General features: G+C 46.5%; 1 protein-coding gene and 1 long non-coding RNA gene across 4 annotated transcripts in view; one reads left to right on the forward strand and one right to left on the reverse strand.

Moving 5' to 3' along the window:
* Positions 1-165: 165 nt before the first annotated feature.
* On the reverse strand, positions 166-25,217 carry LOC310901677. 2 transcript variants are annotated; one of them, XR_014586012.1, is made up of 3 exons: positions 6,566-25,217; positions 4,992-5,805; positions 166-302 (listed from the first exon to the last, which is right to left on the reverse strand). It is a non-coding gene; the product is annotated as an uncharacterized lncRNA (long non-coding RNA). The 2 variants fall into 2 exon arrangements; XR_014586013.1 differs by having other exon boundaries at positions 189-307.
* Positions 5,837-25,219, forward strand: part of HUNK (hormonally up-regulated Neu-associated kinase) — a 56,504-nt gene continuing 37,121 nt past the window's right edge. The window contains exon 1 of one of the 2 annotated variants that reach the window (XM_083841720.1): positions 5,837-6,640. In XM_083841720.1, the coding sequence (XP_083697846.1) occupies positions 6,173-6,640 (468 nt within the window). In that variant the 5' untranslated portion in view covers positions 5,837-6,172. The remainder of the gene's footprint in view (positions 6,641-25,219) is intronic. The other variant, XM_083841721.1, reaches the window with a different exon arrangement.

Here is a 25,219-nt window from a genome sequence, read left to right on the forward strand (position 1 = left end):
AAGGTGTCAAAACCTGTTGGAAAGTACTTTAGGCCACAAGTACCGTAGTTCCAACCTAAAAGCTCTTGTAGAGCCCCTGATGCTGTATAACCGTGTTTCCACTTGAAATCAGATGTGTTCCTCCAAGTTCACCTCCATTCACCTCTGCTCAGTGTGGTCTTTTGCTTCCTGTGCAGCATCGTCAGGTCCATCCTTACGCTGTTTCTGCTTCCACAGCTTGTCCTCTACACCTGCTGCCGCCTTTCACTGCTTGCAGAACTCTAGAGCAAGGACCAAAAGCCAGGTCTTCTTTCCTGCATGAGCTGTCCTACCAAAACACAAATCTCATAAATAAACTAATTTTTCAAATTAAAGATAGACACACATAGATTATTATGCTAATTGGGAATTGTTAGAAATTTCAGATACCAAGTCCCATTTAGGTAAAATCACTCAAACAGGATTCACAATTTATTTATTTTTCTTTATTTATTACTAAGCTAATATTACTTTGGAAATGTTTTAGGACTGTGCCAAGTCTTGGAGGTATGTCAAAGTATTCACCTCTTAAAAAATGCACACTTCATATCTGAAACTCCCAGCTCTGAATTTTTGGTGTGGTTTCAAGTTAGAAAAGTGGCATACAGAGCAACATGACTGGAGCAAGTTAACCATGACATGCAGGTGAGATTTGCAGTAATCATGTAGGAAGTCTATCTGTATATAATGGAAGGCACTTGGAAAATTAGTATTTTCAGTTTCAGAGCACCAAGATGAGTTTTCATAGCTGAATACAAGACTGCATTCATGTCAAGGTTTTTAATCTGTTTAAATATGTAAGGTTTCCCAAATTCTAATTAACACTAACTATACCCACAAGATTTGTATTTATATCGGTTTTGTGATGGGATTTGCATGACCGGCATAGAACGGTGACTGGATAAATATATATTTTTTTGTTTTCCTTGACAGACTATGCCATCAGGGAGGTGCGTCACTCCTTTTGTATGTCAGAGACGAAGTCCTGCATAGTTCGCGGGCTGCATAACTAGTAGATCCTGAGCCTACAGGAACCTGCATCAGTTAGGAACAGAGGAAGCTGGGCCACAGCTGAGAAGCGCGGAGTTGCTCTGCATGAAATCCTGGCTTTAACACGGCACTCTGTACCTCCCTTGAGGGAAGGAGCACGGCAAAGTTGCCCCCTGCACACACCTGGCTACATACAGGTATAGGCAGCTTGCTGCCCCTATCCGTGGAGAAGTCAGGGGCAAAGCCTGCAGCAGGACTAAAGCAGGACGAGCAGAGGCAGACACCAGTTGGACCTGAGCACCTCAGACCCTGTCCCTGAGCCCTCAAGCCCTCCCAGAGCCCATATGTACAGAGTACATATCCGTAATAGTTTTGTGATAGCGTAACGTGTACTTTCACCGCTGCAAAACTGTGCTTTCCAACAATGCATTCAGTCATAAGAAATTCTTTCAGGCTTAAACAAAACATGGAAATCTTAGTTCAGGAGTGAGTCACTGGTTTGTTCACATTTTAGCACTGATGTAAACAAGGTGCTTGGAACTTGTCTTGCAAGAAAGCATTTAAATAGCTGACTTGCTTCAACCCCAAAATCAGTGATTACTGTAGGTGCGAGCACACAGCAGCCACGGGCTGATGGTGCTCAGCCTGCAGCAACAATGGGAAAATCGCCAGTCCTAAATCACGCTCTGCAGTACTGGCACATTTTCTGATTTATTGCCAAGGAAAAGGAGAAGAGGGAGATGCAACCTTACGGCTTGCAGGCATCTTGATTCTGAATTTTCTTGATGGCAGGTTACTTACTTGAATGTTGTCTAGCATCACATTTACCATTTATAGGATCATTTGGACTAGTGTCAGTCCCTACTCAAATCTAAAGCTTTATTTCAACTACAAGCTCATTTAAATTTCTCTCAGAGCACATTAACAGTGTACCAATGACACCAGGGATTGACCTGGCAGTCCATTGTGGGGGTTTTGACAGCATTTGTAATACCTCGTGCCTGTTTCTGCAAGCCCTCCTTGGCTGCAAGGCCATTGCATTGCAAGACCCTTAAGCTGAATTTGGCTGTACTTATTTTTAAATTTCACATATGTGTGGTGGTCTAGGTTGTTGTATTGACAGTCCAGTATTTGAGTAACATACTTTTTCTCTACTGTTATTGAAAAAATTACCACGGGGACCTTCAGGAGAAATGTAGTATGAAAAGATACACTAATTCCAGAGATTTACAAAAGTCTGATTTCCTTTTCCTTTACATGTCCTCCATCACCGATATCCAAAGGCTTTTTAAAATATAAGGACTTCCAATAGGCATAATTAAGCAATACTCTTGCGTTCCCTCACATGTAAATGAAGCTTAAATTCGAGGTGCTAGCTTTTGACACCATGTGCTGCAAGAAGGGCTTCACAGCAATTTAAGTTCAAAAATTGAACTTCTTAATTAGTGGAATGTGGAAAAGAACAACAACATCAACACAGCTACCCCCTGCTGCCTGCTTTGATATTAAATTCAATTTCTTTTATGATACCTCCCAGTCATCACACACTCTTGACTCTTATATCAGCTGCGCAGAGCTACATTAAAGAGGCTGCAGGGCAGAGAGCAAGCTGAAGATTTCAGTGGGAGCACAGGGAAAGCTAGATCAGAGCTCAGAGAGACAGCAGCAGATAAACCCATTGCCAACACGTTTGTGTAAAAGTCAGCAAATAGTTTCAATGCTTACTGACTCAAGCACTTTTGCACCTATATTCGTCCTGAATATTTTTGAGGACAAATGTTTGTTCGATATTTTTCAAACACAAGCTTTAAGCTTACGAAAGCTTAACTGTGAAAGTCCCCTTCCTGCTGCTGCTGAAAGGTGAAGTAATCTTTCTCTGCGATTACAAGACCACAAGGATTTAGGAATATGACTGTGAACATCAGCCAGACAGTGTCTGCAGCATTCACCCGTAGGAAGAGAAGTCATAATGTTATTAGTCGATCCTGGCCATCACTGCTGTGCTGGAAGAGACGTGTCCTTCACTGCTGTCCGCACTGCCACGTGCAGGGGCAAGGGCACCCTTGCTGTACCGGGTGCATCATCTGCTACTGCAGACTTTTACTGTGCCAGTAAATGTAGAAGGTCCTCAGCAGCCTGAACTTGGACCGGGATTTGAGCACTGCAAAAAACACGCCCCATAAATCCGTCAAGAAGAAATGGAAATACCTTCCCTCTTCAAAAACTATAATAAAAACAACTGTTCTGAATAAATATCCCTGTAATATCTGAAACCCAAATATGAGAAACGTGGACATCTGTCCAAAAAAGCACCCCAAAACCAAGCTGCCATTTTAAAGCAGAAAGAAATGCTGAAGAGAGAATAAGCAATAGCAGCAGAACTTTTTTTAACCTAAGGTATCGGTACTAAGCCAGTGTTCCTCCTGCAATCCAGCTGAAGTCAGCAGTTAACCATTGCCTTCCAAAGGCCTGGTGATGGTAGATGGAGCTTTCCATTTTTAATTTGATCTGAAGAGAATTTACGCATTGCTCTTGTGCAGCACGTTTACAAGTTTACCCGCTTCTTAATTTACCATTGTGCTGTTGAAAAGAGACGCAGTTTCTTCCTTCCTTTGCTCAAGGACCTCAGACCGCTCCAGAAAGCAATTAATATGGATTGCACGCGCAGGTGAGGTGTAAGGAGAATTCAAGCATCCCCGGCGACAGCCCTGTGCTCCAGCAAGGAGCGTTTGGCAAGCTGCCACCGGCAGCTGCACCAGAGGAGGCACCAGCAAGGTGAGATGAGCCTCTCTGCTGATGGGCTCTCAGGGTCATGAACATTTCTTTTGCAGGACCACGTTCTGCTGCTGGACCAGCACTTTCCAGCTCTGTCCCCAGCCGCATCCTCCCCTGGCGTGGCAGCAGAGCCTGGGAACACAGCCATAGAGCTTGACCCCACGAAGGACGCAGCCCTTGGCACTGGGGATGGGGCTCGGGGGCCTCAGCCTTCCTCGGGACTGCAAAACTCCCCGTCTGCCCACCGACAATGCATTTTACTACGGTATTTTAGAATGGTGCAGACGGCCAAGGACAATACTGTCAGGGTAACTCTGAATTTCTTTGCTTTCACAGATTTAAATCAAGCTTTAAATTATTTTTAGTAGCTTGTTATTACAGCTTTTGCAACCTGAAGACAGACTACTGCCTTTAATTCATTAGTAATTTCAACAGTTAATCAGAAAATGTCATTACCTAGGAGGACTGCGGCTCAAAATAAAGCACACTGGAGTTACATTTAAATTAAAGCATGGACAGAAATGAATGCAGCCTTTGATCCCCCTTCCATCCAGACTGCACCCTGATGGGCACAGCTGGACAGGATAGAAATCGTGAGAAGGGAGCAGTCTCGCCTGTTTAAAAGGGCACTGTCAACTCATTACGTCCTCAAGTTGAGCAAATTAAAAAAAATAAAATAAAATTCACCGGGTTCTTTTGGAGCTCCACTAATGTTTTCTGCAATGGCCACTACTTGCCCGTTTAATTTTTAAAAGAGGCTGATTTTCAGGTGTTTGACTGAAAAAAAAAAACATAGCCTACTGTTAACAACTGTTTAACCTTCACGGTGGCCCCAAACCACCTTTCTGTTAGCTGAGTGAGAGCTGTGAGCCTAAACAAGGGCATGTACCTCTGCCTGCCTGTCTGTCTGTCTGTCTTTCAGCATAATCCTTTGGGCAAGCTCAGGGCCCGCTCGGCAGGTGCCAGAGCCCCACGGCGGCAGGGTGGCACCAGCAGGGATGCAGGCGCTGAAGGAAATGCCCTGGCGCATGTGGTGTCCCTGCCCGCCTTCCCTGACCCACGAGGACTCAGTGGCAGTACTGTGCCCTCCTTCCGTGCATACTGAGGATGGTATGCGAGGAAGGATTTTTCCCCTTCCATTCTGCAGTACAACTTTCCCCCCCCATACATCCGTGTTGTTAAAAAGCTCACGCACACCACGTCCTGACCTGCGGAAGGATGGGGTCACCTTCCCTGCGAACAGCGGGGCGCCCCGGGCACCTCCCCGCTTCCAGCTTTGATTTAGGCAGCGTCAACAAAGCTGTTTCCTGGACCGCTCACAATGGGCGGGAGACAGATTTACCAGCCCCAGCTGATTCAGCGGGGCTGGGACAGTCTGATAATGGCGCGAAATTCGGCTGAGGGTAAAACTAGGGACGTCGCGGCATCCAAGGGGACCCCAGCTGCTGGGAGCACGGAGCTGGCACAGCAGCCGGCAGCCCAGAAGTGGAACCATGGTGCATGTAGCCACAGGGAATCGATTTTGGAGGCTTTGGTAGAAGTTTAAGGGAGCTAAAGCGGGGTAGGGGAAGGTAGCCAGCTGTGCTCCAGAAGGGTGTAGAGTGAGTCTGCCTCCCTGGTTCTCTTTCCCTACACTTTGCCTTGCCTAAAGGCAGCCCTGGCCGTGTGTTTGTCCTGAATACCGGTGGCTTGGAAGCCTGGACTTACGTGGGAGAGGCTCCCAGTCGTCATTCGCTACAGTCGGGAGGGTAAAACTACGATGTTTCTCAGCTCTGGCTTAAATTAGGAAGTTTTACCAGCGTAGCCTTGTCAACGGCAGCCGGTGTGAGAGGAGCACACGGCTAACCAAGACCTGTGCCAGCCGAGATCCTATTAGCGCCGCGGCTGGGCTCCGGAGGAGGCAGGGAGCAGAGCGCTGCGGCTCAAGCAGCGTTCAGCGCGGAGCGGAGGCAGCGCGCAGGCTAGCAGACGGCAGCACGGCGTAAAACCGCTTCGACATTTTTGAACGAGTGAAAGGAGAGCCTTAAAAAAAAAAAAAAAAAAAAAAGAGGTGGTGGCACGGGAGAGCAAGCCCCCTAGCGGGAAAGCAGCCCTGCGAGCCGCCGGCGGGGTTTTCGCTGCGGCCAGGTACCCCGGCATCCTCGGGGGGGGGTGCTGCCCGCAGGGCTCCCTGCTGGCCGTCCGACACCCCGCCGCAGGCAGCTCAAAGCCTTCGGGGGTGTCAGGGCGGAGGGTGCGAGCGTCCCAAAGGTGGCGGTGGAAGCGGACCCCGCTCCCCGACCTTCCCTTTCCCCGTCCGGACGGGGAGGGCGGGCAGCGAGCCCCCAGCCCCCGGGGCAGGGCTGCGCGAGCCTCCTGCGGGCTGTGCAAGCGCTCCCTCTTCTCGGGGATGAAATTACCGCCAGCCCAAAGCGGCGGCGGCGGCGGCAGGAGGAGGAAGAGAAGGAGGAGGAGGAGGAGGAGGAGGAGGCGGAGGCAGAGGGAGGCGCCGTCCCCAGGCGGAGGGGCGGCAGCAAGGGGCCCCCCCTCGCCCCGCTCCTCCCCTCGGCGCCCTCCGCCGAGCAACTTTGCTGCCGGGCGGCTGCACGGCCGGGGGATGCCGGCGGCGGCGGGGGACGGGCTCCTGGGCGATGTGGCGGGCGGCGGCGGCGGCGGTGGCGGCGGTGGCGCCGTGCCGGGCCCGGTGGCGGCGGAGGGCAGGCTGCTGGCCGCCTGGCTCAGCGCCGCGGCGCCCCGGGAGCGGCTCCGCGACTTCCAGCACACCAAGCGCGTCGGAGGCTACCTGATCGGCAGGAAGCTGGGCGAGGGCTCCTTCGCCAAGGTCCGAGAGGGGCTGCATGTGCTCACCGGAGAGAAGGTACCCGGCCGGCCGGGGAGGGCTGGGCGCGGGGAGGGCGGCGGGGCGCTCTGCTGCCCCCCGGGGATGCTCCGCTGGAGGCGCACCGACCCTTTTTCCCCCTCCGGGTTGCCCGCTTTGAGTGTCGGCACGGTAAAACCTTCCCCCCCCCCGCTTTTTTCCCCCCTTGGGTATTCGTAAGAAAAGTCCGCCGAGGGGCTCTGCTCCTCGTCTCTTCTCCCCAGCCCTTTAGTGGAGCCTCCTGCCCATCGATCAGGATGTGTCACCGCGCGATAAAGAGCAGAGGGTGTTTTAGTTCGATTCACCAGGCTTGGGACCCGCGGAGGAGTTATCCTGCTCCCGTTAGAGCTGCCCTGTCGGATCAGACGAGGCAACAAAGCTCTACCTAAAGCGGGACACCTTACCACTACTGCAAGCTCCCTGGACCACCAAGACTAAGCACCTCCAGAAATTCCCTCCTGCACTAGCAGCACCCTAAATATGCTGTCGGTACGGTTGCATCTTCGTAGTATGCGTTCCTGCACTCCTGGGTCCTTTTTCTTTCCCCTTCCAGTAAGTTTGTCGTGGAGTGAATTTTGGAGTTAGGGCTCTGGATTTCATCGGGACAAAAAATGGTAATGTTAGTGATTATTATCATACAGGAACGCAAGAGGAAAATAATTTTGTGCTCTTCTGTTACCAAGCGTGTGCTTCTCCTTGGTAACAGATACATCCAATGATCCTCTCGTTGATAAAAGGCACATGCACACACACGTCCTTCCCACCTCCACTTTTTTGGATTGCTACATTTATCTCAGTCTGTTAAGAGGAAAAAATAAAAAGGCCCACCACACGCCCCTCCGTCTCAGCTCCCAGGCCTGCTGCCTTCCTTTTTTTTTTCCCCCAGTTTCTTGAATAACACATGTTATGACAAAGTGCCGAGCAGAAACTCTAGGAGGATCACCCTTCCCTCCTGCTGAGCCCCCGTGTCCTTATTTGTGGCCGGGTGCGATGATCTCTGAGCTCTGCCTGACCTGATCTTGTGCCACGGGGTCAAAGGAGGCGCTCGCTGTCGGCTTCAGCGGGTAAAAGGTTGGTCGCATAGCTTCAAATTCACACATTCAGGGTCCGTCCGCCCAGAAAAATCACCTCTTTAATTTCAGGTATTTATGGATGAGCTATTTGAGTTAACGGATGGGAGATAAGGGCAGCTAATGACTTCCTTCAGGTGAGGCCCTATCTCAGCGAGGTGCCTCCCTCTAACCGGAGGGGGGAACGCTTTCCGTCCCACGCGTGACCCCACGTGAGGATCTCACAGAATGGTAGGGGTTGGAAGGGACCTCAAGAGATCATCAGGTCCAATATCGTGCCCGGCAGAGAGAGTTGATGGACACTCAGCTCTTCCGGGCATGTTCCTCCACCACGCTTTCGCGTGGCCTCCAGCCAAAGGAGGCTGAAACGTGCCCAAACTGGATCTGCCTCGCAGCTGCCGGCAGCTCTGCCTACACGGAGCCCACCACAGGCGACAGAGCTCTGGCTGTAACATGAGGAAGAGAAGAAAAACATCTGCTTACCCGGGCTCCTTTCTTTGGGAGTGCATTTGAGAGGAGGCTGGGGCTGGCAAGCAAGCGTGTGCATCGAATGGGGAGGGAAAGCATGAGGCAGTGGGAGAGCTGGGATCAGCGGCACCGGGTCGCGGAAGGAGGCCCTGTGGGAAGAGGCCACCAGAGGCCAAGCACAGACCTCATCTGGGGTGGAAACCAGGGTCAGGCTGGCATTATCAGGGCTGCCCGGGAGCGCATGAGTATGTGACAGTCACCCTTTGCCACCTCTCCATACCCACCTCCGTCCCCCAGCTCAGGACATCCCCCCGGCGCAAGGCTGGGGGAGAGCATCACCCTGTTACGGCCTGACCCTTGGTCATTGGGGTGAGCCAGAAACTATCTTCCAGTCCGTTCACTTGCAGAGGAAAAGTTAATCTGCAGGAGTGTGTAGTCAGTGCGCCTGCAAGTGGAGTTCAGCAAAGTGAGCTGTGGAAACAAAGCCTTCTCCTGCGGACAGCCTGCTGGATCGTCCCAGTCGCTGCATTTTTCTAGGCTGATGTTTTATGAGTCTGTTATTCCAGGATTAGTGCCTGCATGTATTTTCAGAGGAAAAAAAATAATAATTGACATCTGATTTTTGTTTTGTAAAGCAAGGGCGCTGTCTGAATTTCAATAAAATTGCAGCGATAGTGTAAAGTAGGGGTCTTACTGCTAATTCCTGGTAGCTGGTTTGGCACAGCCCAAGCTGTTACGGTCACCAGATTATCTGACTTCAGCCAGGGGTGCCCAACCAGGTTTTGATTTGCAGCAGACTTTAGCAACTCTGGAGGAGTTAATGCGCATTATTGTTTCAGAAAATTGTGTATTTAGAAATGAAATCTGTGGATTAATGAGTCCCCAGCTAGGCTCGGATCCATTGCACTGACACAATGCATTGTACAGAATCAAGGCAATGCGGAGTGAATGCCAAAAATCTGCCATTACCTCACCCTGAAATCGCTAGGAGCTAAAGAGGTCTTCAAGAGAGCATGAGATGGTGTGTGCTCTGGGCCAAACGCTAGTTGCTTTACCAGCTGCTCCAAGGGCAGCTGGCTGGATTATGCATTTGGAGTACAGCGTGTGGGACTGCAACCAACAGCTCTTACGAGCGCCTGAGCATGGGAGGGTGAGCTAAGGTGAGATCTTAAACCTTAGCTGCGAGTGTCTGCAGCGCTGGGCTTTAAATCCAATCCGTTGCAGTGCTTCTTGTGGTTTATGTTACCATAATGTAAGGCATGTTATTATTTTCTGGGCTTGAAAAATGTTTGGTAATGCCTGATGCAATTAAGTATATTTTAGCTGAGCATGGGAGAATGCTGAACAGATTATTCTTTCCATTGCTTTTGAACAAAAATATCACAGCCTATAATCTAACATTTTGGAGTAAAAGGCTGATTTGTCAGATCAGCTCAGGCAGTCTTTATTGCCAGTCCTAAGGAAACGTAGTTTCTCTATGAAGAGCAGGCCAATTTAGATTTAAATTGTGGCTACGAAACCCCGCTGAGCTAGCTGCATTGTTATTCAGCTAACTTTTGCAGCCTGTGCACAAGATACTCCCGGATTGTTTCAAGCTTGAGGCTCGGCATGGTCTATCTCTGGGCAGCAGAAAGCAGGCAATATTGCAAGATAGTATTTTTGTGTAGTTTCAGACAGCTGAAATTGGGTTCCTGTCAATGCAGGGGGGTAATATGCTCTACTGGTAGACCAGACGGATTGTGTTATCCGCTGTGGACCCCAATGAAATGTCTCAATAACTCCGTACAGCATCACAGGATGGCAGTATGTTGAGGGGAGAAAACGGCGTGAGCGTGAGTCTTTATAAACAAACTTGACCCGAGATTGCTTTTGTCTACTTTTAGGTACAATCTTTAGCTCGACAAAAAAAAAGGCATTGAAGCAAATTGAATCATTTGACTTCTCATCCACTGAAAAATGTGTTTATCAGTTTCTTTAGCGCTATTGTTAAGCTCAAAAAGGGGACATTTTTAGTTACAGTGAATCGAGTGGTTTTCTGTAACAATGCTACTTAGTGGGAAGTGGCTGCTAAAAATGCAGTTTACCAGCTTCTATGAAGGCAAAGCAATTAATATCGAAAGTGGCCTTTTCACAAAAGGGTTTGCTTTCAGAATGCTTTTCTGTGTTAAAGTTGCTAAAAAAAAAAAAAAAAAAAAGAAAAGAAAAGAAAAAAAAACTAAAAAGCTGCATTTGAGACTCCTGGAAGTGCCGGGGCGGGCTGCGTGGGCAGTTGCACCCTAGGAAAGGAACAGGGGAGGTGTTCTCAAAGGGCACCTGGGCAGCGGTCCCGCAGGCTCTGTCCCCTGCTGGTGGCACATTGCTCTGCCTGCGTTTTGCAGAATTACATGCTGGCAGCATCGCGGGTGTGTTTCTGCTGGAACATCATGGTCTGTTGTCACCTTCTGAAGCAGATCAATGGGTGCAAGAGCTGGGGGGAGCTGCACGGCTCCGCACCTCTGCGGTGGGTGCTGAGCCATGGGGCTCAAGCTGCCTCAGGGAGGCAAAATGGGATGCAGAGGTGGTTGGGCAGGTTGTGTTGCTGCCCTACACCAGCCAAGGCTGTTGGCTCCTAAAATCCTTGCTGTGGCGGGGAAGGCTGTCAGACAATCTGTACCCTAGTCTCAACATCCCGTTTCTAATCCCTTGCTGGCACTGAGGACATTTGTTGAGTTGCTTATGGGCTCGCTACCAGAAGCAAAGGCTGGAGTGATGTGTTTTGCATAATTCCTATCTTCCAGCAGTGTCCCCTAGGAAACTCACCAACCCTTCAGGATAATATAGCCAGATGGACACAGAGAAACATGGACAGAAGTAATGCCAGTACACATCAGTAGATGTTACAATGCCATGCACATTTTTTGTTTTGCATTTTATGCAAAGTGAACACACGCTATGGAGTTAAATTTGCCTTGAGTAAATTCACTCTTTTCCTCTTATGTTCTGCCATGGACTTGAGGGAATTGGGGCTTGACTTGGTGGCCAAAAGCCTTTGGGTGCATTGGCAGTTGAGATTTTGCCTTGTTCCTGCCCTCGATAACTGTGCCACCCCTGTGACCTGTTTGGGAAACCAAAACCTGGTGGGGGCTTCACATGAAGGACTTCTGCATCAGGATTTGCAATCATCAGCCGTGCCTGTATCCCAAGATCCAGGGCTGCCCAAGTAGTAATGCTGGCTTGGGATCAGAGAAATGTGGTTTATACTCATACGTAGTCAGTTCTAGGATCATAACCTTTTTGAGTTTGGGGGGCTGTGTGTGCATGGGGGTCGCTTCCAAGCCATTTTACCAAGCAAGTGGGCCAGAAAGTTACTTCACTGTAAATAAAAGTTGAGTTTCTAATGTGACCATTGGTCTTTCAGTTCAACCATTTGTTTTTACTCCCAAATACTATCAGGCTGCAGATTGTCCTTCCTCCAGTGATAGTTGTATATCAGTTTCCTCAATGCAGTTGTGCTCTCACTGTATTTAATTAGTAGTTCTCTTCTTAGCTGTTCCTCTACATATTTTAAAATTTTATCTATACCCCAAAAAAAAGCTTGCTTAAGAAAGTACTTAACATAAATTTGCATGGTGGCTTTCTTCTGGGATTTTTATTAACAGCTGCCAACTGTTACACCTGGATGATGTGTTATGATGCCGCTCTTAATTATATGCACCGAGGAAGTGAAATGAGGGTGTTTCTGCAGCCTTAATTTTGACATTTCTGTGCTTCTAAGTGCTTGCTTTCACAGCTCTGACACCATTCTTTTCAGAGAGGTTTGTGTACGTGCACGCAGATGCATAATTTGTATTGAAGCCACTAAACACATGCTTTCGTTAACATGCGATACTTCAGAGAAGGATTTCAAGGGGGCTGTCAGGGTTGCAGTGACATGAGCAAGGACTTGGCTGGAAGCAGGACCAGACAACCAGATGCTTTGTCAGCACAAAGTTCTCCGAAGCGTGTTCATTTAAGAATTTGAGCGCGGGGCAGAGTAAACACCAGACCGCTGCTGTGTGCTCACCTGCTCAGTCTCTTGTATGAGCACCTGCTAACAGTTGGTTCATCGGGAGAATAACCAGTTGCAACAGGCACTTGTTATAAAGCCACACTCTTGACTCTAACCCTTTTCTGTGTTGCATGCTTGGAGTAAGCAAGAATAGGCCTGAATAGGCAAGAGAGCCTGTTCATTATTGCAGTCTGCTTCTTCCAGGAAGCTTGTTTTAATATTTATCAGCTGTAGCTTGCAACTTGTTCTGCAATGAGCTGAATTGATGCACATGTGGCAGTTGCTTATCCTCTTGAGATAATCTGCTTTCAAGTTTACATTCAGCAGTTTTAAGGACGTCACTAACAGTGCATGTCAGCAATGTGCTGCTTTTCATACAGACTGTTATAATTTTAGTGGCATAGGCAGGATTGAGGGAAGCTGAGTGTTTAGGTTGAATTGATACCAGGTGTAGTTCTTCTGTGGCACTCACATCTGGATCCCTGTATTTGTTCTCACAAGTTTTGTGTTTTTAACATATTTAATGATGTGTAAAGCTGCGAGGCTGTTTTTGTAGGCATGCGTTACCTACAAGAGTGTTAGTAATTAAAACACGTCTAGCTTTCCACGTCTTGCAGTTTGCTGTATCTCTTTTCACACTAATGAGCTGGGGAATGCTACCATAGCTTCATGCTTTTCAGTGGACATAACACATTAGGCATCTTCGCCCCTCTGCCCTTGTGAGTTATTTGTTAGCCTGCACTCGGGAAAGTGGTTGTTATTAACGTTGTTTACCTCACAAGTGAAGCAGTCATGAGGTGACGTGATGGCCCTTCTGGTGACTGAATTGTAATAATAGCCTAAAAGCCAAGCTGTTGTCTTGTATAAACGACAAAAGACAAATAGGCTGAAAGTTCATGTGCTGATTACGCTAGTCTTTGAGATCTTAGAGAGGGATCTAAAACCATCCATACCCAGTGGTTATGTAGATATTGGCCAGAAGAAGAGTTATGTGGGTTGCTGTGTTGGTGCTCACCTGGCAGCATGGGGTGCAGCTGGACCAGGATAGATGCAGGCTATCCCGAATACCTTCTGCTGGCAGCATGGTCTCACTTTGCACTACTTCTCTTTCAGATTGGCTTAACTACTATCTTCAGCTAATCCGAGGAGCAAAAACCTCAAACCTCTTCATTCTGTGTCTCTGTAAAACCTTTTCTGCTCTACTTTCCTGATGTGCTGTCTGTTGGCCAATCTCCTCGAGGGCATGAACTTAGCGGTGCCAGTGTTTTCAGTGGGCTGATGGAGCTGGCGCTGATGAAGAGAGACAGGGAGTTTTTTCCTGGTAAATTTTACTGCAGAAGGAGAGAAGCTGCAACCACAAGCACGACCCTGTGGCCCGTGCTAGGACAGAGGTGCCCGTTTCTAAGCTGTTGAGGTGAAGCACTGCCAAACCCGTGTTTGGTGTCGGTGCTTGTAGGGGACAGAGTCAAACCTCCTCCTCCTGAGGGGGAAGACCACTTCAGGAAAGAGTGGTTGAGCATTTAACGTGGTCCCCAAGGGAGACCACCTACAAAAGCTGGTGCTGCCTCAACCAAAGCTTTCTTTTCTGTGCATGCTCTGCTGCAGTATTGCGCTGCCGAGCTGCAAGTCTGGCACTTCCAACGCGGGACCCAGTTGAGCTCTTCTCGTTCCTGGTGCGAGATCAGGTGCCACCAGGAAAATCACTGCAACAAAGAGAACTAAAAAAAGATAAGTTATATATAATGAAGTTCCTTTGCTTTCTGCCTGTTGTGGAAGATTGTCATGGAAACATTTGCTTTCTTTCTTTTTTTTTCCAAAGAATAAATTTATTTTCTGTGATTAATGTCCACAGAACTAAGGGAGAGAACATATGTACAAAAAAACTTTATTGGCGACACCCTTTTCTCGGTTCCCAATGGTTGTAAATGTTTTATCTACTGTATTTTAAATTGCTATAACTGGGCTTTGAAAGCAGTGGTTCTTGTTGATGTAACAAACATATTTTTTCTTTTTTCCCCCCCTTTTTTTCCCCCTCTTTTTTTTTAATCATAAAGCTGTATTGGTGTTAAGGCGCTTTAAATTAGGGACACTTGGTCTTCTGAAAGTCCAGTTATGGATTTGATCACTAAAATGTGAAGCAGGGACTGCTTAATATGAAACATGCCACAGGTCCATGATCACGCAAGGGGCAAGCGGCATTAGCCGCAAGGTTTCTCCTTTGAGGAGTGGTGCTGGAGGAATGTTACTCCGTATCACTTCTCCGCTTTTGTTTCCCCACAAGTAATCCGAGATCCTCATCCATCTCACTGTGACAGAAGACGTTTTCAGCGTTAAAAAAGCGAGCTTTAGTTTATCAGAAGCAGCTGGATAGGATACGGTTCATTTGTGACCGAGGCGTGGAGCATGCCTTGCTGTGCTCCAGCGCTCGCTGCTTCCTGTTGTCCTAGCAGCTTACTGGGGCCGTGTCTGGGTGAAGAGGACCTCTGGTTCCCCAGCAGTTGTCACACAGCTTCCTTCATGCTGGTTGTGAGTAGCCATCAGCTTTGGTCAATGTAAAATAAGGACCTTGCTCCTCTTAGCAGGCTTTCCCTCAGCTGCAGCGGCTGCACATCAGGCCCCCATGTGCTTGTGTAACAGGACCTGAAAAACATCTTTCCCTCTAGCTGTTAATACCTTGAGCTCAAAAGAGATCTCGAATTGAGTGATGGATGGTCTTTTAGCATGTCAAAGAGCCCTTTTCTGCAAAATAGCTAATATTTGGAAAGTGATACCGGGCAAATATTTTTACATTTCAACAGCTGGGCAAATCCAGCCGTTTCAGACACTCAGATACACGCTTTCTTCTCGCAGCACGTGGCCCAGGCCTGAAGGCTGGTTTTGACAAGCTCGTTAGGATTTTTTGGGGAACCTCAGTATCACATCCTCGTTTATCTCCGCCTCTGGCTTTCTGCCGCCGCCACGTCCATCGGTCTCTGCGTAATCTCTCTTGACTTGTGTAGATATCGCTAGAGGCCAGCGAGGTAAAACGTGCTCCCATCCGTCAGGGGACTCAGTTATTGCTACCCCCTTAATTAGCTGACCAAGAGAGCAGTGAAAGGTCACTGCAACTGGTTTCTTCTGCCAAAGGCTAGGCAGATCCCACCCGTGACCCACTCAGGACAAGTCGTGTGCCCTGCCTGTAGATGTGCTGGCACTGTAGCAGCATGGACTCCTGCTTACCAGGCTCCTGTGCTGGGCTCTGACTGTCCTGCATCCATACATCATACACATTCTGCTGGTTTGGACATAGAGCTCCAAGAAAAAGTGTAATTCATGGAGATTTCCGTACAGAACATATGGGAAAGGACAGAATTGCTGCAGCCCCTTACCTCAAAACCATCTCCTGGCAGTCGCTGAAGGTCTGGCCGTGTCAGGTGGCAGAGATGCTCACAGATAGGGGTATATCATTCAGTTCGAAAATGGAGTGAAGCAGAAGATGAGGGGGAAGGAGGTAGTTAGCATTATGGAAACAGCAGAGCAGAAGTATGTCCAGCAGAGGATATCTGTAGTTACCTGTGAAGTATGGCTTGATGTTACCTGTAAATATGGCATGAAGTAAAAAGCATGTTGAAGAGAAATATGGCTGGGAACGGCTCTCCTCCAGTGAAGCTGAGCTGCTCTGTGGAAATAGACCATGTCGAACAAGGCATTAGTTGTGTGTTAGATCAGCAGTTACCTCTGTTTCCTTCCTGACTGACTGAAGGAGGAGGAAGCATTGCAGAAATATGGGGAATGCCGTACCACGTAAAAGGGCATGAAGGTAGATCACGAGGAAGCTCTGACCAGTCTGTGCTCACAGCCTTGCAATATTGACTGTTTTAAAGCCTTCATATGGTCTGCCCTTGCACATAGCATGGTGGAAGCAGCCCTATAGTATGTCCTTACAAACACCAGTCCCTTGACACATCAGGACTCTGGCTCCTCACGGAAACACTAATGCGACTGTGCTGATGCAATAGGCAGCAGCAGCAGCGTGGGCGAGTAGGGCTGTCTGCAGGAGCATCAATATTTGCCTGAGTCCTCGTGACACTTCGTGTCTTCTGTGCCACAGAGCTCAGGAAAGGATGTCGGAGGGAGCTTTCAACATTTGCATCCCTTGATGTGACTGCTGATTGCTCCCAGACTATCTTGCCTAGCTCAACTCCAGTCTTCCCGTGCTGTGCCTTGCCCCTGTCTCTGCTGGGACCAGTGTTTCTTCTCACTTGTACTATCACTAAAGCTCAAAGGGGTCACGGTGGTCATCCAGCCTGACCTCCTGTGTAAGACAAGATCTAGTGTTCTCTTTGGGAGTATCTGTATCAATGTCTTGTTGAGCTATTGCACACTCAGGGGGCGGGGGGGATTCAAAATCTACTTTCATCTCTGTAAGATAAGATGTTCCTGTCACTGCTTCACTGCACCTAAAAAGCATGGATCGTGCTTACAGCCTGAGTTTGCTCAACATTACCTTTTGGGCAGTTAATTTTATTTTATTAAAGAGCTGTCTGTTATCAGCAGTCCTTTCCTCCTGCAGGTACTTGCAGAAAATCATCGTCACTGCTTAATTTTCTCTTAATTAAAATTTCTGAGCTTCAGTCTGATATTATGACAAGAAGTTCTTGGACCTCAGACTGTTCCTGAAGCTCTTTTCAGAACACTTTGCAAACTTTTAACATCATTCTTGAAGTGCTTGCACCAGAACTAGATATAGTAATCTAATAATAGTCCCCAGTGCCATGTACAGGTGTAATTAATACCTTTTCTTACCTTAACAAATACATCCTGCTTATGCTTTTAAGGATTACATTTAAGTTAGCTGTGACATCAAGAGGGTTCATTTGCTTATCTGAATCCTTTTGCACATTGCTGGATACTGTTGTCTTTGCATTGTAGGTAATGGTAAGATTTTTTTCTTATCTCCCAGTGATTTGATTCTTTCCATTCAAGCTACCTTCAGTCTGAAGTATACAAATGACCATACTGTGAGCTACTTTCCTGTTTATAAAAGTTTATTCTCCTTTAGGGGCTGATTTAAAGTTTTCCTGACTGTCTAGTCTGCCAACAGAGAGAGTGGTCCCCTGCGTACTAAGACATTTATCCTGTACTTATCTCTCCAGCAGCTGTTTTTATCTCTTGCTAAACCCAAAACTCTTGGCTTACACTGTCATGGACTCTGAAGAGAAGACAATAATTTAACAGAAGTGACTCCTCCCTACGTTTTTTAATTGTTGATTTTACTAATTCCAGAGCAAATACAAATGAAACAGAATATATAATTCAGCTGTCCTGCAAAGAGCAAACACAAAAGTTATCAAAGGCTGAACATCACCACTCAACTGTGAAGCAGAGAGATGATACTGCTTGTTTAACATGAAATCTCAATGCATCTCTAATTGTATTGCTACTGAGAAGCCTTTTCAGTGTGTGTACATGCACATGCATGCATGTTTAACTCAGTCTCTGATCCTCCTATTCTATTCATAGCAAGCACACAAGGCAAGTATAAAAGGTATCAGATGGCCATGGTTGAATGGTTGGTCTTTTCTATCCTTGATAAATGGAACAGATGTCATTCTTGTGGAAAAGTCTGCCTTCATGCGTTGCTGTAGGTTTGGATGATTGCTTACTTCCTTGAAGTGAATGGCTAGGCTGTAAAGAGAATGGTTAACAAGCGTTTATCTTTTTGTAACACTTTTAGAATTGCTCTGCAGTCTTCTTTGAGAGCAGTTCTTGAAAGGATGCTGGTGTTTGTTAAGGAACTGGGCAGCGGAGCAGGATAGCCAAGGGGAGTTCCTCCAGAAGTGCCACCCCAGGACCACTTCAGGCAGATCCTCTGAATTGGCTGCTACAGGCTGCTGGGTAATTCAGTGAATGCCAGTGTCAGGCCATGGAGAAAGTTAAATTTGTGTTTCTGAAATGGTGCATGGACTCATCCACGTCTGACAGTCGAAGCAGAAAAGCTCTGACTTCTCTCTGTCTTGAGCAGAGTATGCGTGGTCCTTTCTGAAGGTGTACAGCTTATTGATTGCTGGTATGCATCTACTTGGATGACCCTTTAATGCTTTATTTCTTGGGATATTGGTACTTATGATCTATGAAAATATTCCCCTGATGTACTATAAAATTTACCAAGCTTTAACAGTTAAAGCAAAGAATAAACACTGTCCGGTGAAAGAAGTTAGCATTTTCTAATCCTTGGATTCAGTTATGAAAAGCAACTTATTATATGCCTGGTTGGTTGGTTGGTTGCCCAACCTGAGATACCCTGAAAGGGATTGCTCTCAAGAATATGCTGAGAACTGGGCAGGCTTCAAAGTTAGGTCCGTTTAGTATGACCTAAATTGGCCCCCCCCAAATCACCATCCAGCTTTGAAAACTAAGCTCAGATTTTTGTAGTGAGAGCAGTGGTAATTACAAAGCAAGCTACAAGTGATGCCAGACACCTGTCACCAAAAGGAGGGAAAAAAAGAAAATGAATTCACTGCATGAGTTGTTCTGGGCACCTCAAAAAAGAAGTGGAGATCGACTTACACTAACTATGGCTGTATGAAATATCTACATGGTCTGGCTCTTTGTCTCATTCTCCTCTAAGCATAAATCAGGAAATAAAGGTCTGGTTTATGGTGGAGGCTCAGTCCTTCCCATTGGCTGTCCTCCTGGCTGCACCCAGTAACCTGCAGCTCTGAGTTTCATGTGAATGGTCAGGGTGCACTGGGACAGTGCTGAGAACTGGCTCTGTTGCCTGTCTTGGCATCATCTCCAGCAGGGCTGCCACCAGCAGTTCCTGGAAAAAAAAAAGAAAAAAGGAGGGATGTGGAGGTGGGGAGGGGAGGAGGTGTCCCTCCAATAGTCTATAGCTGAAGTTTCTCGTGTTGTGTTGGTCTCCTGGCCAAATCCCACAGTGCCTGCTGGATTCTTATTCAAACCAGCTTCCTCTCAGTTCAGCCGGAGCTCCTTTTGGCAGAGATCTGCAGGAACTGGCTTCCTCTTATTAAAAGTTAGGAGCGAATTTGCAGAAGGAAACTATTCAAGTGGCTGGATAAGTGGGAAAACTCTCTAAGAGTCCCCTAAATATCATACCCTGATTTTGCAAGGTCACGTGCAGTCTTCTGTTCTCTATAAAGTTAAACATGTTATAACATTTTTTGCTAGGCTGGGGCTATTGCTACGAAACTGTTCTTCCAGTTGTTACCGCAAGCGTCTGACATGAGTATTGTTTAAGACCTCTTGACTTCAACTCAGCAAACAGGCCATTGAGAAAACCCGTTTTCTGGCAAAGCGGAAGGCTTGCTTCCATTGAGATTCATCCGCCTGCCAAGAGACAGCCTGCGTAAAGGCATCCAATCTGGCAAGCCAGAAACCTGAGGCGAAATTAGGACCTGGGTTCCCTGGGTGCTAACATACTGCGTGACTGAAGTCACTGGTAGTCATATGCTTGCTAACTTAGTTTAATTCGGGCGGAATGATGGTGTGTCTTAACTGGATAAAGCCTGAGATTCCCCAGGGAAAAGCTAGGTAGTGAGAGGTTTTTGTTGCAAAATCATAGCTTGAATAAAGCTCTTTGCAGCTTTGGAAGCAAACAGAACCCAGTAACTTAAAACACACACGCACAAACACCACCCAAAAAACAAACAAACAAAAACAAACAAACAAACAAAAAAACCCACTATTACCCTCCATCAATTTTGCATATATTTGAAAATCAGCTCCGTAGCAGGCTTGGCTTGCCACCCCCTCCAATGTTCTTTTGTTTTGTGTGTTTGTTCAACTTCATTGTGGTTTCCAACATTTGGTTTCGCATCAGCAGGACACTGCAGGAATACCTATCAGAAGTATTACTCCTTGACCCATGGTTTCTCTGAATGTCACTGTCGGAGTTACAAGCCGCAGAAGGGGCAGGGGAAGGGATGACGGTGGCTTCAGCACACCAAGCACCAGGAGGTTCCTCCTTCCTACCACAGCATCCCCACCCCCAGTTTTGTGGGCCTGGCGTGCTGTCAGGGTGCAGATCTGGGGAGCTGGCATTGCACAGTGTGTCTTTCGCAAAGACATACAGGCTGCCCCAGGGCTTCTCTTGGGAGATGGCAGGGTGAGCCCAGCAGAAACCCTTTGTGTGCTGCGTGCTGGGTCAGCCCGAGACAGCGTGTGTTGGAGGAAAGGCAGAGAGAGCTTCGTCAGCAGGATACTGGGTATGGATAGCCTTTTGTAGGGTGGTCTGCTGAGGTCTGCCTGTTGTCAGGTCTGAAGGCAGGGGTCTGTCTTTTGGGCAACTCATTCCTTCCGTAATAAAGTTTTTCCCCGCCTTGTGTTTGAGGAGCAGAAGGGAAGGATGGAATAGGCAAGGAGGAACCAAGGCATTATTTGTCCTCACTTGGGATCATGGGGAAACGCCAAACGCTTCCCCTGAGCCGCCTTCCATGCTTTGTTGCAATTTTATGTGTGAAGGTATGGCTGTTTATAAAGAGCATGCAAAATGTGCTTTCTCTGGATGCTGAAGCCCTTGCTCCCAGCTTTCTCCAGGCAACATCTGGTCCTTTAAACTGTCTCTTCTTGCTTTTTCTCAGGGCCTTGCTGTGACTGGTTTTGTGCTGTCTGGTGCCAGCCAGCTCCACCCCCTGCCTCTATCTTGCAGCTTCAGAAACCCTCCTGAAGCACTAAGTGGCAAAAATCCTCCTCCCACGCGTGTCAAACGTGTGCCTTTGTTTGGGTGATGGCACGTGCCTGTATTTGCCGATGTTGGTTTAGCTGTTGGGTTCTGCAAGCAATGCAACCGTCTCCTACAACTATCTTTGGAGAATAGTGGTGTTTACACTTCCCCCTCACCTCCGTTCCAGTACATTTTAGCCCAGCCTGAACTATTTTAGTGCAACGATCGAGAGAAGCAGCAATTGCTCATATGATGTGTCACACCATAAACTTCAGGAAAGTAATTCATTCCAACAGTAATTCTAGGACTCTGGAACCAAAAATATGGCCTATTACTCATCTTCGTATCTCATAACACAGAATAACCTAAACCATTTATTTATTTACACAGCAAAGATTTAGCCAAAAGCAAAGTGTTGAATGTCAAGAGCCACTGTTGATACATATTCAGAGTAATTACTTGCTTTATCATTTATTTTTATTTCTATGCCAATATTGGCTGGCAATTCAAGTCAGGAGATAAGCGTGATGCAAAGAACCCCCACGTGAAACTTGGGAGAGCAAAACAGAATAATTGTCATATCTTGAGTAGGTTATGAAAGCTTGAATGTGTTTGCTTTGTGGTTAGCTAGCATCTACAGAATTTTCTGTACTGAATGCTTTTTCCTTCTGCATGGATGAAAATTTCAGGTGTATGCGTGCAAAGGCACCATACATGAGTCCGTGCATATTAAATGTGTCAGGGCACATTCCGTCTCCACTTACCTCAGTGTAACTCTGGATGAACTCAAAATCAGGGATATTGAGCTAGGTCAACCCTGGAGTTACTGAGCACACAGTTTGATCCATAGATTTTCTCTGTATGCTTAAGAATTAATTGTAAATTTGAGAAAAATCCAAGAAACTCAAACAGGCAAAAACAAAAACTAAAACAAAAAACCTACAACAAAACAACAACAACAAACCAAACCAAACCACCGGAGCTCTGCCTGACAGTGCTGACCCCCTGTCATGGGATGCATTTCATTTAGGAAAGAAAAAGAAAAGAAAGAGAAAACAAAAGCAAGAAGAGCAGTGCAGGGAAAAGGGCATTGACTAGAAGAGCAAAAGAACAAATGAAAGGAGCTGTAATGAAGATGAGCTGGGATGAAGAGAGACAGAGAGGCACAACAGCTAGAAGCAATTATGAACACCTGTATGACAGTCAATAGGATGCTTATGTGTTGGGTCAACTGTGTATTTTTTTCTTTAGATATATGGAGGTTTCTTTAAAGCTTTTGAATTGTCCCTGAGATGGAGAGGGGCATCCATCTGAAATACTTCTGGAGTACCCTGTGCTGCAGCATGGAACTAGGAGAGGAGGCAAGGTCCTGCTTGCACTGTCCCAGGAGCAAGCAAGGTATCACAGAAGCTCGTGCCCTCTCTGATATGGGAAATGCAAGCTTTCCATAGTCTTAGTTGGTGTTTTACTCTTCTCTTTCCCCTATGCAAAGCTGTTGCTGAAACAAAACTGTTATTGCTTCCTTTGTCAGCTGGCTGTTAGCTGTGCTGGTGGACCTCTTGGGCCCAATGCAAAGGATGTTGAAGATATGGAAAAAGTAGCTCAGACTCAACGTTGGGTCTGAAGGCAGCTCTGCTGAGATAGATAGGGTGCCTGACCAAGCATCTGTCAAAATCAAGGAGAAGATTCATCCTTAAGACACAGATAGCTAATTCTTTGTGATAGTGAAGAAGTTGGCAAGTAGTCATGTAGTTGGCTCTGCCTCCTGGGTTCAGGTGTTTGCCCGTGTTACCCACAACCATGCTCAGCCTGCGTAGGAGATATGCATGTGTTTAGTAATATGCTTTTTTTAGTCAATGAGTTCAGGATGACTTCCTGATATGGACAAGAGGTTACTGCTCCATTTTGTTAATAACCCATGTTGTATATCCTGCAGCTGTGGAAAACAGCAGCATTTTGGTGTGCATTGTTTTCAGCTTTAGCAGAGGTTGTGTTGTGCTGCCAGCAAACAAACTGGTATATCATGTTTCTGTTACCCATGAATTTGTTTGTCCTCACCAGAATAGCTTTTGTGGTTTGCTGTCCAAATAATCCATGCAAGCCTCTGTGTTCTTGGTCTTATTTCATTAGATTGAAAAACATACTAATTTAAGACTGTTTCCTTGGTGAATCACCTGAGGCTTTCAAAAATGGTTAAGTAAAGCTCTGATTTACCTGTTGTCTTATCTTAAAACAAAATGATCTTTCTTTAATGTGACTAGTCAGGAACGTAGCTTCCAGGCATTTATGGCTCTGATGCTGCTCCACATTTCACCCAGGCAGCTGTCATGCATGTGGTGTTTAGCCTTGCCTTCTTATCAAGGGTATTTCATTAGAATCATCTTTTAATAGCAGAAATGTATCCAGCTAATAACGTATGCCACGATGCTGACTTCTGTTTGTTAAGACAAACTATTAAGCCCACACTCATGTAGTTTTATTCCTCAATTCATCTGCTGATAAAAACTTGACTTTGACTCAAGGAGTTTGTGTTAAAGAGTCTGGGTTCATTTTTATTTATTTATTTATTTATTTATTTAGCTTCAATTTTCTGAAGGAAAACCAAATTGTTTACTAATTCAACCTTTCTTTTTCTTGTAGAAAAAAGGCTAGGCTAGCCAAACTGGGAGCTGTCACATGCCTTATGTGACACTTTCTCATGCGGGGAGGGCAGCTAGGCATTTTGTGAACAACTTTGTCTCCCTGTTGCCCAAGACCAGCAGCCCACAATGCCATGGATTTTAACAATGTAGTTGGCTGTAGCTGGAAGCGAGCGTGCTGTGAGTAGGTAGCTTGTCAGCCATGAGGAGGGATGCTGTACGAGATGGAAATGGATGGAAGAAACCTGTTTGGCTTGAGCTGCTGTCTGGGTGTTGAGAATTAGCAATTGGGTCAGTAAAACTCCAAGATTTTCCCCATGTTTGTTATTTCTCCTCATTGTAGGAGTAAGGTAATGCAGGAGATCCTCCAAGGCCAAATCAAGGCACGCAGCAAAGATGCAAGTGTAGCATCTTTGTGCCTCCATCAGGGAGGGCAGAGGGATTGTGGCATTTTTTCTGCCTTCTGTTGGACCTGTACGTGTGCAAGCAAGAACCTTTCCAATCAGTTTCATGTAAAATTCAGCATCACATGGAAATACTAAGCACTGTATTTCCCTCCCCTCATCCTGACAAACAACTGTCACTTGGGTAATGATCAGTGAGCTGTTGGGGCTGGTGCATGCGTTAAAGGACTTCCTTTGTTGCAGAGCTCTGAGGAAATGAGGGGCAGGGGAGGAGGATCCAGCAGTGCCTTTTGTTGCTCTGCTGGCATATGTTGTTAAATCATTGTCTGGCGCAGATGACCTGGAAGTCTGCGGCACGCACTCTAAATAAGAAATCTCAATAAATAAATATCTATAAATTTGAGGCAGATAAAGGCAGACACTAATTTATTGCAATTATTTAGTGCCTCCATTAATTCATTAAAAGGAATCAGATTCTTTAAGCATAGAAAAGAGTGATATCCTCACTGGTCCCGTCCTTTTGTTCTCATGTAGTGTCTGCACCAGCAGCAGGAATGAAAGCACTTCGACAGGGGCTAGACTGTGTCATAGGCTGTGGTGCAGAGTCTCTTTGCTTTTATTATGTACTTTCATGATGGGCTTCAGTTGACTTGGACAGCTCTGAGTGGTATGCAGTTTAGTACCTGCATTTAAAAAAAAAAAAGTCTTGCCTTCTTGGATTTTGCAAAGTTGCTTGGTTCTAAAAGTAATAAGGGGATTGTCTTTCCTGTATGTTTTAAAAGAGAAGAAGAAATGTGCCAAGAGAGTGGTACCAAAACAGTGGTTTTTCTTAGTAAATTTTTTTTCTTTCCAGTCATGTAAAACTAACGCTTGGCTATAGTTTCAGGAACTTGTCATGGAAGCATATCATCTGAAGTCACATGTCCTAAGCCAGGAAAAGCCAAAAATGAGAGTTAACAACTTGTAAATACCAGCTTGGAGACTTTTTGAGATAGTAGATGAAATTAAATGTCCAGCATTAAATATGCTTAGTATTTGGGAGTGGTTAATGAGATCATTGTCTTCCCTTTGTTACCTATTTCCTTGCAATAACTTTTGTCTGTCACCGCCCAAGGGGGTAATTGTCAGTGGAGGCTGGGGTTGCAAAATCAGCTGTTTCTCTGACCTGGGCAGCTGTGCCTGAAACAGTGGCATATCAGCTGCGAATTACACCCCTTTATTTATTTATTTATTTTTATTTTTGAGGTTGTTTGTGCAGGTTTAAAGCGATAAATCATTAGTGTGCGACTGCTAATAGCCCCCCCCT

Source organism: Anser anser, assembly GCF_964211835.1.
Source record: "Anser anser genome assembly, chromosome: 1".
Taxonomy (NCBI): domain Eukaryota; kingdom Metazoa; phylum Chordata; class Aves; order Anseriformes; family Anatidae; genus Anser; species Anser anser.